The 13,592-nt window shown below is 58.6% G+C and overlaps 1 protein-coding gene across 8 annotated transcripts in view; it reads left to right on the forward strand.

The window, feature by feature from the left end:
* The window catches only part of ADGRG1 (adhesion G protein-coupled receptor G1), a 39,322-nt gene extending 27,173 nt beyond the window's left edge, over positions 1-12,149 (forward strand). For 6 of the 8 annotated variants that reach the window (XM_040498125.1, XM_040498124.1, XM_040498128.1 and 3 more), the window contains exons 2-14: positions 460-557; positions 1,320-1,757; positions 2,400-2,532; positions 3,092-3,239; positions 3,782-3,913; positions 4,273-4,389; positions 4,600-4,645; positions 4,889-4,992; positions 5,767-5,885; positions 7,551-7,819; positions 8,781-8,889; positions 9,283-9,551; positions 10,762-12,149. In XM_040498125.1, the coding sequence (XP_040354059.1) occupies positions 494-557; positions 1,320-1,757; positions 2,400-2,532; positions 3,092-3,239; positions 3,782-3,913; positions 4,273-4,389; positions 4,600-4,645; positions 4,889-4,992; positions 5,767-5,885; positions 7,551-7,819; positions 8,781-8,889; positions 9,283-9,551; positions 10,762-10,892 (2,079 nt within the window). In that variant the 5' untranslated portion in view covers positions 460-493 and the 3' untranslated portion in view covers positions 10,893-12,149. The remainder of the gene's footprint in view (positions 1-459; positions 558-1,319; positions 1,758-2,399; positions 2,533-3,091; positions 3,240-3,781; positions 3,914-4,272; positions 4,390-4,599; positions 4,646-4,888; positions 4,993-5,766; positions 5,886-7,550; positions 7,820-8,780; positions 8,890-9,282; positions 9,552-10,761) is intronic. The other 2 variants (XM_040498130.1, XM_040498131.1) reach the window with 1 other exon arrangement.
* Positions 12,150-13,592: the final 1,443 nt, after the last annotated feature.

Below are 13,592 nucleotides of genomic sequence, written 5' to 3' on the forward strand. Positions count from 1 at the left end.
TCCTCTGAACTGGGTCTTGGGGATGATGATGGTGAGGTTCCCGGAGGAGAAGCCGGAGGGCCCCCTTTCTCCCGCATCTCCCCCAGGCCTGGAGGCGCAGGGTGGTGGGGGTGGTTCCAGGTGGTCCTGGGAAGCCTTTCCCACCGGATTCTGGCCAAGATTACCCATCGCTGCTGGGTCTGCAGGGAAGTCCTATTGGCCCCATTTTCTGTGACTTACACAGGGTCGCGCAGCAAGTGAGGGGAGGAGCCAGGACTTGAACTCAGCCGGGCTCCGGACAGCCGCCGCCCCTTGAAGCTCAGCTTCTGACAGCTCTGGCGAGGTCCACGGGCCGTATCCACGCTTGCTTCCCCACCTCACATCCCACACCCACCCAAGCTCCACCGGCTTCCCCCTCTGCAGGGCCGGCCCAACCACCTTGCGGGGCTGGCCCCGGCTAACACTCCTGGCCTCTTTCAGGCGGTGACTTCTCAGGGTGACTTTGGGGAGGAAGATGGCCACCCAAGCGCTACTGCAGACGGCACTGCTCCTGCTGGGTCTGCTCTTCCTGGTTCAAGGTAGGCTATCTTGGAGACGCTGTGGGACCGTTGTGATTTACCTTAAAATGCCCCCATGTCTGGGACAGCTGCCAGCATATCCACGAACCCCTTTGGGCAGGCACGGGACTTTAGACACAGTTTAGCAAGTGGACGGTATCTTGCAGAAAAAGGGACCCCTTCTTTCTGGCAGATGCAGCCCCACAGTGCACAGTTTGGGATGGGGAACACGGATTGGGTTTTGGCCCCACTCCCTTCTGCAGCCAGAACATCCTTGTGCAGTGCACAGCCTGCACAACTGTCTATGGTAGGCATGGCCTCAGGAAGTATTTTATTGCCTTTTTTTTTTTTTTTTTTTTTTTTTTTTTTGCCTTTGGGACACCCGGGTGGCTCAGTTGGTTAAGGTCTGACTCTTGACTTCAGCTCAGGTCATGATCTCACAGTTTGTGAATTTGAGCCTCATGTCAGGCTCTGTGCTGACAGCTCAGAACCCTCATGGGATCTTCTCCCTCTCCATCTCTCTCTGCCCCTCCTCCTGCTTGTGCTCTCTCACAAAATAAATAAATTAACATTAAAAAATTGTTTTCGCCTTTGAAATTATCGTTACTTTTTAGTTCTTTTCATCATTTGTGAGCAGGGCACATTCACATTTTTGTAGACCTTGGAGGTATAGGCCCATGGAACATGTGTGAGTCCCAGGCACCGGGATCCTGTATTCTGGGCCCAAGGCCTGCCCCCCTCTTCTGCCCCTGGCTGCTCCCTGCCGGAGAGTCCCGTCTATAGTCTTTCCCTCCTCAGGTGCCCGTGGCAGGAGCCCCCGTGAAGACTTCCGTTTCTGTGGCCAGAGGAATCAGACAGAGAAGAGCAGCCTCCATTATAGGCAGACAACAGACCTGCACATCTCCATCAAGAACTCCGAGGAAGCCCTCACAATCTACGCCCCCTTTGCGGGAGCCCTCCCGACCTCCCGATTCTTCCCCGACCCCAGGGGCCTCTACCACTTCTGCCTCTACTGGAACCGCCATGCTGGGAAATTTCATCTTCGCTATGGCAAGAACGACTTCTTGCTGAGTGACCAAGCCTCTAGACTCCTGTGCTTCCGGCACCAGAAGGAGAGCCTGGCCCAGGGTCCCCCACTGCTCGCCACCTCTGTCAGCTCCTGGTGGAGCCCCCAGAATACCAGCCTGCCCAGTGCTGCTGGCTTCACCTTCTCCTTCCACGGTAAGGCGACCTCCAGGCAGAAGGAATTGCGCAAAGGCCTGGAGTCTGGGCAGTGGCCTGGGCCGCAGAGCTTAGCTTTGTTCCTGGGCACTGGGGAGCCATTGAAGGTGTCTGAGGAGGGGAGGGGTGTGATCCAAGATGTGCTTCAGGAGGTTTGTGGGAAGGTAGGGGGTGAAGGTAGAGGAGCAAAGTCCCATCCAGAGGCTGCAGGGAAGGTCCAGGCGAAGGAAGATGAGGCTTGACCAGGGTGGGAGCAGAGAGAACGGAAAGACAGGACCGGGTGTCAGGAGCTAGAGGCCACACAAGCCCCCCGCCCCCCCCCACCCCCACCCCCACCCCAGGAACCCTCCTGGGATGGGCCCTCTCGGCCCAGGTGTGTAGGCAGAAGGACACCTGGGTAGCTGTGTCCCAGCCTACCCTGCTGGGGCTGGAGTTGCGGGAAGGCTCCATGTGGCAGAGCCCCCATCTGGCTGGCTTCTGGGTGACCTTGGGGGACTCCACCCCACGTCTTGGAGCCTCAGATTCGTCCTCCGTAGAACTGGGGTTGGAGGCCTTCAGAGTCATGTGAGGGTTAAATGGGAGTATGGCGGTGTGGCACCTCCTTCACTAGCCTCAGGCCTGTCTGTCTGTCCTCTGCTCCAGATCCCCCCCAGAAAGCCTCCCACAATGCCTCGGTGGACATATGTGAGCTGAAAAGAGACCTTGAGCTGCTCAGCCAGCTTCTGAAGCACCCCGGAAAGACCTCGAGGAGGCCCTCGTCCACCCCTGCCAGCCAGTAAGCGTGGCCCCCAGACCCGGAGGTGGGCAGACGGTGACCTGGAGCAGGAGACAGGATGGAGGAAGCCTCTCCTGGGGCTGGAACATTCCCTTTATCTTTCCACCTCCTCCCGGAGGAATGGAAATACAGCCCTCAGGCCAAGCCTTTGTCAAAACTATCACACTGAGTCATCCCAGGACGGCCACCCAAGCCCTCTTCCCCGCCAAGAAAGTAGACCTGATGGGCCCGTTTGAGAGCTTGGCAGACTGAGGCCCAGAGATGGGCAGGGCTCCTCCATGGCCAAGAGGAGGTCAGTCCAGGCAGAGCTGGGCCCGGAACCTGGTGCTCAGGATAGCCTCCCCTTTCCTGTTTGCTCTGATGATCCAGCTTCCTCTCACCCCACTCCTGCCCCCCCACCCCCCGTCCCGCAGGTTACTCTCTCCTGCGCCAGCACCAGAGGGCTGTTTTCTCTCCCTCCCACCCCCCACCCTCTGCCTGCCTCTGCCTCGTCTCCCCTTCTTGCTCCGTCTCCCTACCCGCCTTGATCAACCTCTCCACCCCTTCTCCCCCCTGCTAGGCAGCTGCAGACCCTGGAGTCGAAGCTGACCTCCGTGAGGTTCACGGGGGACACCCTGTCCTTCGAGGAGGACCTGGTCAACGCCACGGTGTGGAAGCTCCAGCCCACAGCCAGCCTCCAGGACCTGCACATCCACTCCAGGCTTGAGGTCAGGAGGCAGGGGCCAGGCTGGCCGGGGCAGGAAACAGATGTGGAGGCGTGAGCACTCTGGGAGCCAGATGTGTGCTGACAAGGAAGGTCTCCGGCCCAGGGAATACCCTGTCAGTGGCTACCCCATGGCAGAGGACCCTCCCCAGGGGTGGGGACAGAGGTGGGGGGGACCGGCATCAGAGGCTCCTATGGCACCCCCGTGTAAACAGAAGACCAGTCCCAACGTGCCTGTGGGTGCGCCTCAGTCTCAAGGCTGCCCCTTGAGGGGCTGGGAGCTGGGAGTCCTCACATCCTGCCACCTGGGGTGCCGTCTGCAGCACTGGCGTCTGAGGCCCAGACAGCACGACACTGCGTGAATCCCCCTGGAGCCCTGGGCTCTAACCACGAGGCTCCCCAGCTGGCGCTGGAGCCAAGGACAGGAGGGCTTCCTGAAGGAGGTGGGCTTGGAGGTGGCAGCATCCAGGGAGGTGTTGGGGGTGCGTGTCCAGGAGACCTAGGAGCCCACCGCCGGCTGAGCCCCGCAGGGACTCTGGTCCACAGGAGGCACAGAGCGAGATCCGGGAGTACTCGGTGCTGCTGCCCCGCGTGCTCTTCCAGAAGACCAAAGGCCGGAGGGGGGAGGCTGAAAAGAGGCTGCTTCTGGTGGACTTCAGCAGTCAAGCCCTGTTCCAGGTACGGGGCCCACATCCTCGTGCCCTCCCCTGGGGAAAAGCGGTCTCTGTCTGGTGGGGAGGTGGAAGGCAGGCGTGGAGCCAGGCCCCGTCCTCCGCAAGTCAGAGCCTTTCCTTGTAAAGTCAGAAAATGGACCATGACGTGCAAATCTCCCCCGGAGAAGGCTAAATTATGTTGTTTTCACTACAGTGTAAATGACTACACGTGCAGGAATTGTTTACAGAGGGGCCTCCGCATGTCGGAGCAGCGTGTGGGAGTCTAGAGAAACCAGGAAATTCCTTGGCCTTTCTTCTCAGCCTTCAGGCCTCACCACCACCCCCCCCCCCCCCCCACTTTCTTCCCCCATCCCATATATCTAGGACAAGAATTCTAGCCAAGTCTTGGGTGAGAAGGTCTTGGGTATCGTTGTGCAGAACACCAAAGTAGCCAACCTCTCGGAGCCTGTGACGCTCACCTTCCAGCATCAGCCACAGCCGGTGAGTGGGAGCAAACCAACCAAGGACACGAGGGTCCTTCCTTTTCTGCCCTGCCTTCTGAATCACTCACCTTTAACAAAATGACCCGCTGGCTGAGGGCACCAGACAGTCAGGTGCAAACGGGGTGGTGGCCTGACGCTGACTTCCTCAGCCTGGCCCAGAAAGGAGAAGTCTGTGATGGGGTCCACTCTTCCTTTCTTGTCCCGGCAGAAGAACGTGACTCTCCAATGTGTATTCTGGGTTGAAGACCTGACATGTGAGTGTGGAGGGGTCCCTGAACTGGGCAGGCATGTGGAGGAGAAAGGGGGTCTCGGAGGGTGGGGAAGATGGGGTTAATCAGGGAGGGCTTCCCGGAGAAAGGTGAGCTTTGAAGAAGGAATGACGGCAGAGTGGATGTTTGCAAAGGCTTGGAGCAGTCATGCGATCGTGCGTTTCGGGGGTGTCCAGTGGGGTCCTAAAGGACGGGGCTTGATGAGAGCCCCACGGAACCCCTCCTCAGTGAGCAGCCCGGGGAGCTGGAGTGACGCAGGGTGTGAGACCATCAGGAGAGAGACGCAGACGTCCTGCCTCTGCAACCACCTGACCTACTTTGCGGTGCTGATGGTGAGCAGTGCTCCTGCCCCGCAGCCATACCACGGGCTGGATGCCAGCCACTTTGCACATACGTGTTGTTCATTCCTCACACCAACCCCCGAGGTGCCTCCTGCCGCCGTCCCATTACGTAGATAAGGAAACCTAAGTTCGGAGAGGTTAAGCGATTCACCCAAGGTCACACAGCTAGTTAGTAAAAAAGCTGCTCTTTATTCCCAAATGTTGGTGCATGATAAAAATGCAGAGCCCTGGCCCTAACTGAGAATCCTAATTCCACAGGCTGGGGCAGGGCCATGAGTACATTTCCATGAGCCCTCAAGGGGATACTGAGGCCCATTGTGGAGGCCCTCACAGCGGACTTCAGGGTTCCCGAGGGCACAGAAGCTTTGAGTCCTAGGTTCACCCTCCCAGAAGCTTGGGACCCAGCTTCTGTGGGATCGGAGTGGGCTTCCAGCTCTCCCGGGTGTGGGGTGCCCAGTCTCTCATGGGAGGCTCACTCCGGTGACGAAGGTTGTAGAAAAACAAGGAGTGCCAGGCCGGAGAAGGGATCCCCTAGTGGAGGGTTCTTGACCGTCGTGAGGACGTGGTGAACGAAAAGTACAGACCCCTACCGCCACCCCCACCCCCCGCCCCCCGTCTGAATAACGCACTCACGGGGCCACGCTCTGCTCAGGTTGGGGTGGCGGTGGTTCATAGACGCCTGAGGCCCACCCCTCCCCCCGGGGCAAACCCTCAGTGTCGAGTTGGGGATGCTGAGGCCAGCCCTGGCCCGTGTCGTGGACCCAGGTCGCCTCCGTGGAGGTCGATGCCATACACAAGCACTACCTGACCCTCCTCTCCTATGTGGGCTGTGTCATCTCCGCTCTGGCCTGCGTCCTCACCATCGCCGCCTACCTCTGCTCCAGGTAAGGCCTGGCAGGGGTGGGAAACAGGGAGGGAGGAGAACCTTCATTCCGGGACCCCACCACCCCCGAGGCCCACCCTGAGGACTGGCTTGACCCCCCCGCAAAATGTGCCTGTGGTCGCAGGAGCCCTGGGAGGCGCGGTCAGCTGGCCCCGGGGGCTGTACGTCCTGCTCAGATCTGTGGTGTTGGGACGACCTAGCACTTACGATCTTCATTGTCTCCCAGCATCGAAAATCGAGAGGGGTGACGTAAAACTCTCGATTTCTGCCTTTGAATAATCAGATGTGTCACTGCTGGAGGCACATGATAATATGATGGTGAGCTTCCCACGGGCTACACACTGTTCTGAGTGCTTTACGAGCACAAAATTGCTTCAGTCTCACAAGGGCCTTATGAAAGAGAGCTCAGAGAGGGTAAGTGATGACTTGCCTGCGGTCACACAGCAAGGAAGTGGCAGAGGCGGCCTTAAACCCAGGCAGGCTGGGCCCAGGTATCTGATTCTGCAGAACCCCCACAGGCATTCGAGTTTGACAAAGCCTCTCCCATCCCCCAATGGAGGCTTCTGTGAGTCCACGGCCATCACTTGGGTGCCTTGAGGCAGAAGGTGCCCCATGGGAAGCGTTTGGTGGAGAGTGCCTTCGCCCATCCTCGGACCGGCAGGGTGGACGGGTCTGGACCGTCAGTGCCAGGGTTGGCCTAATTTGAGGTCCACCTGCAGTCAGGGCCTGGGCCCGTTTGGGCAGAGGGCAGACACTCTAAACCCTGTGGGTGTTCTCGACTGGGAGGAGAGGAGGGTGAGCTGTGTGCATGCGTGTGCATACGTGAGCCCACAGCTGTGCACGCGGTGGGTGACAAGGGACAACTGGCAGGCTCAGGGGAGGGGAGGGGGCAGGGCCACAAGCCTTCCGGCAGCTACTCATCAGTCACAAAAGTGCCCAAGGACAAGGACAGGAAACCTCAGGGACTGAGCATTTTATCTGTGCCAGACGCTTTACCCTGCGAAGTGGCCATCCCCCCATTTCATAGATGGGCAAACTGAGGGTGAGGGGCAAGGGACCGGCCCAAGGTGGTACCTGGAGTTAGGGTGGGTGGGCGAGGCTGTTCTGTTGTGCTCACTGGAACACGTGGTGGATGGTGCCAGGCAGAGCGCAGTTGGGGGCGTGGGGACCCGGGGAGGAAAGGCCGACAGTGCCCTGGATCATCAGAGCGGGGCTGGACTGTGCACACACACATTTGCAAACCTGAAGACAGACAGGCAGACATGCACACACACACACACACACACACACGCACATACATTCACAGCCTCACAGACGCATGGTCGTGCAGACAGACAGGTGGACACAGAACATGGGTGGCACGGATTCTCCAAACACAGCAGCAAATGCAAAGTCTTTTCCCTCCAACTTTGGGAGCCTCTGGTTGACTGTCATGGCTGGATTTGTCTCACTGGCTCTGTCTGGCTAAATCTGCTGTTACAGGTGCACACGGTGCCTCAGTCTGTGGCTGCTGGGCACACGGTAGGTGCACGGGGACAAGTGGGGACGACCTAGCTGCAGCCATAGGAATAAGATAGGGTGCGAATGTGTGTGCCCTGGGAAGGCTGCCCCGACCTTCCCAAGCTGGCCACCAGGGTGACCTGCCCCCACCCCCTCCCCTGCGCAGGAGGAAGACTCGGGATTACACCATCAAGGTGCACATGAACCTGCTGCTGGCTGTCTTCCTGCTGGATGTGAGCTTCCTGCTGAGTGAGCCCGTGGCCCTGGCAGGCTCCGAGGCTGGCTGCCGGGCCAGCGCCATCTTCCTGCACTTCTCTCTGCTCGCCTGCCTCTCCTGGATGGGCCTCGAGGGTTACAACCTCTACCGACTCGTGGTCGAGGTCTTTGGCACCTATGTCCCTGGCTACTTGCTCAAGCTGAGCATCGTGGGCTGGGGTAAGTTGGTAGAGGGTGCTGGTGGGCCCTCTGGACCTGCCTCTGCTACGTGGCAAGACCCGGGCACCTGGTTCCTCTTCTTTGCTTACCTCTCTGACTGCTCCCTCACCGTTTCCTTTTACCCACCCACCCACCCACCCACAGGTGTTCTTTACCTGGGCTGCAGGTTAAGGTCCCCTTTAGGAAGATGAGATGGTGAGCACTGCCCCAAGAAACACATATTCTCCACATTGCTCACTCTTTTAAAAGGGGGGTTTGCTGACATAGCCACCAGGTATGGATGTGCAGGTTGTGCACTGCTCAAAGGCACCCAGTTGGGGGTGAATGGACTGTAATCCAGTCCTCCACTCACCTAAATCACCCAGGCTGGAAGTGGCTCTCTCTGTGGATCCTCTGAAGCTTCAGGTAACAGATTCCCCATAGCTCTGGCATCTGTCTTTGGCTAAGACAACCCAAGTTACCTATAGCCCAGACCTCTCAGTCAGGCCTGGGCCCAGGGACACATCACAAGTGGATGTTGCACAGGCCCGCCAACCTCCGCATGTCCCTGACCCAGTTTGCCACTCCTCTTGTGTTTCTCATCTGGCCCTTGTTTGGTTCACTCCATTGATTTACATAAAATTCCTTCAGAGCTGGCTCTGTGTCGAGATGCAGGTGTTTGGTGGTGGGAGACCACTTCTGGAGAGCTCTCAATCTCCAGCCCATGGACAAGGTCAAGGCCCAGTGCAGGCTCTGGGAGGCCTCCCCTCCCGGTGTCCCCACCTCTCCCTGCGATGTCCTGCCCCTCAGCGGGGACGCGTGGGCCCTTTCTCCCACGGGCCCCCAGGATGGTGGGGAGGAAGCAGGGCTGGGGCTCTCTGTGGGAAACCCAAACTAGAGCGGCGGGAAGGGGAGGGTCCGAAGGCCTTGCCAGAGGGCAGGGGAGGGTGGGAGATGGAACCCTATGCTCTTCTGCCCTCAGGCTTCCCCGTCTTCCTGGTGACATTGGTGGCACTGGTAGACAAGAACAACTATGGCTCCATCATCCTGGCTGTGCACAGGACTCCGGAGAGTGTCATCTACCCTTCCATGTGAGTGGCTGTGTGCAGCGGGGGCGGGGATAGGGGCCTTGGGGTGCAGAGGCCAGAGAGCGGCCTGGGCGACGCTGACCAGGGGACTCCTGGGTGCCAGGGCTGCTGGAGTCCGGCAGTGGCTGGAGGGTCAGCGAGGGTGAGCACAGGCCTGGATTTGCCCATCGCTCACCGGGTGACTTCGTGCAGCACCTTGGTTTCTTTCCTTTGTGAGCGGGAATATAGGTTGGAGCGGATGAAGGCACGAATTAAAAAGAATTAAAAAGAAAATAAGCCCCTCCTCTGAGTCAGTCGAAGCTCCCTGGCTCTGGGGATCACCGTGGTGCACACCCATGGCCCAGGAAGCACGGTGCGGCCTCGTCGTGCGCTGAGCCCTCCCATCTCCGCCCGCAGGTGCTGGATCCGGGACTCCCTGGTCAGCCACGTCACCAACCTGGGCCTCTTCAGCCTGGTGTTTCTGTTCAACACTGCCATGCTGGGTACCATGGTGGTGCAGATCCTGCGGCTGCGCCCTCACGCCCAGAAGTGGCCCCACGTGCTGACGCTGCTCGGTCTCAGCCTGGTCCTCGGTCTGCCCTGGGCCCTGATTTTCTTCTCCTTTGCTTCTGGCACCTTCCAGCTGGTCGTTCTCTACTTCTTCAGCATCATCACCTCCTTCCAAGGTAGGCACGGAGAAGACCCCACCCCTGGCCTGGGCAGGGTGCCTGTATGTGGAGCACTGGGCAGGGAAGATCTGACCCAACCTGAAAGGTTCACTTCTCTGGGCCTCAGTCTTCCCATGCAGAAAATGGGGGCATCCTGGCCGTAGTTGACAAGTCTTTATTGAGTACCTACTATGTGTAGGCCCTATGTTAAACCTTGAACTGGCTGGGTCAGGGCCTTCCCTCCATGGAGCTCATCTCTGGTGGGAAAGACCAAGCATGACAAGAAATCATCCGAGGGGCCAAGCAGCCCCCTGCTTGCATGGACCAAGCAGCCATCTGAGGGGATCTCGGAGACTAGGGCAGTAACAGTGGGTGACGTGGTAGGCAGACCATCTGGGCTGGGGTGGGGGCCGCTTTGGGGAGGGTGGCCAGGGAGGCCTCTGTAGGAGGTATCTGAAGACAACGGAAGGGCCCAGGCAGGGAGAGATCAAGGGCCTTGTTACTCTGTGTGTGTTCCTTGCACTGTGGGCATCAACACTGTGGGAAGCCCGCTAGCAGTGTGGACGTGCCGAATCAGATCTACATTGGAACAGAAGCCCAGAGTGGGTGTGCACGCCACAGGCTGAGGCGGTCCGGCCTAAGGAGAGTGGGCCAGGCTGAGGGAGCAAAGGTCTTGAGGCTGGAATTTGGTCGTGTGTTGAAAGAATAGTGAGGGGGAGTGAGGTGAAAGGGTTAGTGGGGGGAAGGGGCAGTGGGGAGGTGGTGAAGGGAGAGGAGCAGAGGGGCTGGGTCACAAGGGCCTGGGCCTGATGCCACAGGGTCCCTTCTACCTGCACCCTCTACCATCCCCCGCCCTGCCACGACCGACCGACAGACACACAGACACATACACATACACACACACCCCCCTCTGTTCTGGCCGAGAGGTGCTTAAACGCGTAGGCTCTGGAACCTGAGCACCACTGTTTAACTCCTGCCTCAGCCAAGTCCCCTTATCTCCCTGGGCCTCAGTTTCCTCATTAGTGACACAGAAGAGTAACAAACAGGCCTGACCTCATAAGGATCTCGTGAGAATAACATGAGACGGGGCCCAGGAAATCACACGGTGTCTAACACGTAGCAGGTGCTCCCCTGGATCACATGGGTGCTGGTAGGCTGGGGAGGGAGGACAGAGAAGGGCAGGGCTGCCCCCAGCCTGCTGACCCTTGTGCCCCCCTGCTGCCCACAGGCTTCCTCATCTTCCTCTGGTACTGGTCCATGAGGCTGCAGGCCCGGAGCGGGCCCTCCCCTCTGAAGAGCAGCTCGGACAGTGCCAGGCTCCCCATCAGCTCGGGCAGCACCTCGTCCAGCCGCATCTAGGCCATCAGCCACCTTCCAGGAGCTGTGTGAGGAAACCGAGTTGCGGCCTCTCCTCACCGCCGCCCGCCGCCCCCGCAGCCAGGCCGGACACTTCAGGGTCAGCCGGAGACTTGAGAAGAAGGCCCAGGGACCTCAGAGTGAGGGGACGGTTGCCCTTGGCAGCCAGACCTCCAGGCTGGGCCTTCTGAATTGGCCTGCAGACTGCTCGGCTCTCAGGTCCAGCTCACATGGGGCTCAGGAGTGGGACCGTCCCGCTGCTGTCCTCGCTGGGGGCCGAAGGCTGTTCTTAAGTCACCGCCGCTGGGCCTGGCCCTCGTGGCTGGTGATGGGAGCCCTCACGGCCCGAAGGTCAGGTCCCGGGCCTGTGAGGCCCGGTGGCAACCTTGGTCCTGTGCCCCCACCCAGGACAGAAATGTGCCATAGCTGTTCTGTCTCTGGTGATCACCATGAGGGTGCTCGGCAGTCCTGTTATTTTAGCTTGAGAGTGGTACTCAGGGCATGTGGGGTTGGGGCAGAGCTTTGAGCCAGACCTCTGGAGGAGAGCCCCCTCCTGGGCAACATCGCCTCTACCTCGGAGCCCAGGGCCCTCCGTCATCCTCCCCAGCCCGCCCTCTCCAGCCCTCCACTCAGCCCCAGGGGGTCCCCTGGGGGCCCCCAGGCCCAATGCTATATTTTGGGTTGTGGTTTCCAAGAGCTGCCTGGTGCCTGCCGTAAACCTCTATCTACTGCACGGACTTTTGCCTGCCCTTGACTCAGGCAGAGTATAGACATTATGGGCTGGGACAGGTCTGTCTGTCCATCTGGGCCTTTCTATAAGCTGCATCACCCTTGCTCACCACTGCCAAGCCCATCCCTCACAGGGGCCCTCAGCCTCTCTCGAAGCCCTCTTGTGGCAAGAACGGTGGGGCACAGCAACGCAGAATTGTTTCTGCTCCAGTGCCCCAGAAGACTGAGACGTGCTTCCCCCGGTGACCCTGGCCTAGAGCCCAACGTGCTCCTAAAGGGTCAGAGCTACAGGTGTGGGGTTAGCAGAGCCATCGTTTCTTGCTGGGGACCCAGGAAGACTTCCTGTAGGAGGCAGCTTTTGATCTGGATCTCCGCCTTAAAGATGTGGAGGCCTTTCTTTTTAAGTACTGCTATCTCATTTGTCTTTTGAATTTAAAGAAGTAGACGTTTGTTGTAGAGAATCTGGAAACTGTAGAAGAGTACACAGAAGAAAATAAAAATCATCTCTTGTTATCACCTAACAAACCAATGTAAACAGTTTGGAGCACTTCCTTCTGAGCTTCCTTCTGTGCTTCTATTAAGAGTCACTGATACAAACATCCTGGGGCCAATCGGGAAACAGGAATGAGAGAAGAAGGCTGCGTGTGAAAAAGAATCAACCGCTGGAAACTTTACCCACCAGGACGAGTGGGGGATAAATGGTAACTTGGCGTCAGCTTTGGGGAAGCAGTGGGGGTTGCTGGGGTCTGTGGTGGATTAAAGATTACAAGCCCGATGCCGAGGGAGCCACTCAGCTCCAGTCGCCTACCACCACGCAGGGATGAGGGCCCAGGTAGCCAGACCACCCTCCTTTTATGATAAATCAGAAATCCAGGGGCGCCTGGGTGGCTCAGTCAGTTAAGCGTCCGGCTCTTGATTTTGCCCAGGTCATGACCTCACAGTTCATTAGTTCGAGCCCGGCGTCAGGCTCTCTCTCTCTCAAACTAAATAAATTAACATTTTTTAAAAAGGAAGAATAAAGAAATCCAGGCTGTGGGGGTACAGAATCCCCTGATTTAAAGATTAGGCTCATCCAAAAAATTCACTGGCCAAAAGAAATCAGCTTTGGGACTGAATTCAGCCCTGGGCTGGCTGCGTGATGTATGTAGCCAGTTTGTGGGCCAGTGTGTAGTTGATGGGCTGCAAGAAGAAATGATCAGACTTGCCTCCCATCACTACCTCCAAACTGGCTGCGTCCAGTCTGCTGTGCCCGTGCCATGGCACCGGAGAGGCAGACCAGGTAGGTTTCTGTCCCCACTCAGTAGAGAGCACTGGCGAGTGATCACTGCTGCTTGCATCCAGGTCTCATAGCCCAGTGCAGGTCCATCCCAGGCCCTCCCTGAGCTTCTGCCCTGCACAGTCTCCTTCCTTATCATCTGGCTGCTCCAGGGGGATCACGGGCTGGGAAAAATGGCACCAGGGTCTGGAGTTGGACGGGATGGGTACGAAGCCACCTTAGCCGCCGGGGGTAGACCGGTAGTGCCCTCTGATGGCATGAATGTGGGGTCTGGGGACCTGCAGGGACCTCAGCACATGGGACCTCCTTGCACCTGCCTCTTTTCTGAAGCTCCTCTGTTCCTGTCCCCTCTCTCATTGTCGTCTGCCTCCACCTTTTGGCAAGTCCTGAGGACAGAGGGAAGCCTTGCCCGCAGTGACCTGCTTGGGCAGCTCAGGGGGGGTCAGAGCCAGCTCCCTCCTTGCAGACTGCTCAGTCTCTCTGAATGAGGGTCACTCGGGGCCCCGTCACTTGGCTAGACCTGGGGGGGGGCACCTTCCCCCATCCTCAGGAGGGAAAGAAAGGACTCAGCCCCCTTCCCCAGGCAGATGGCATTCCCTTCAAACAAATTCTCCCACTTCAGAGAATTCTTGAACATTCGGCTCTGGCTTTGAGGCTGGCTCAGGTAGCAAGGAGGGGCCTCTCGAGGGTTGGATCCC

Source organism: Herpailurus yagouaroundi, unplaced genomic scaffold (genome assembly GCF_014898765.1).
Source record: "Herpailurus yagouaroundi ecotype Mexico unplaced genomic scaffold, PumYag 190, whole genome shotgun sequence".
Taxonomy (NCBI): domain Eukaryota; kingdom Metazoa; phylum Chordata; class Mammalia; order Carnivora; family Felidae; genus Herpailurus; species Herpailurus yagouaroundi.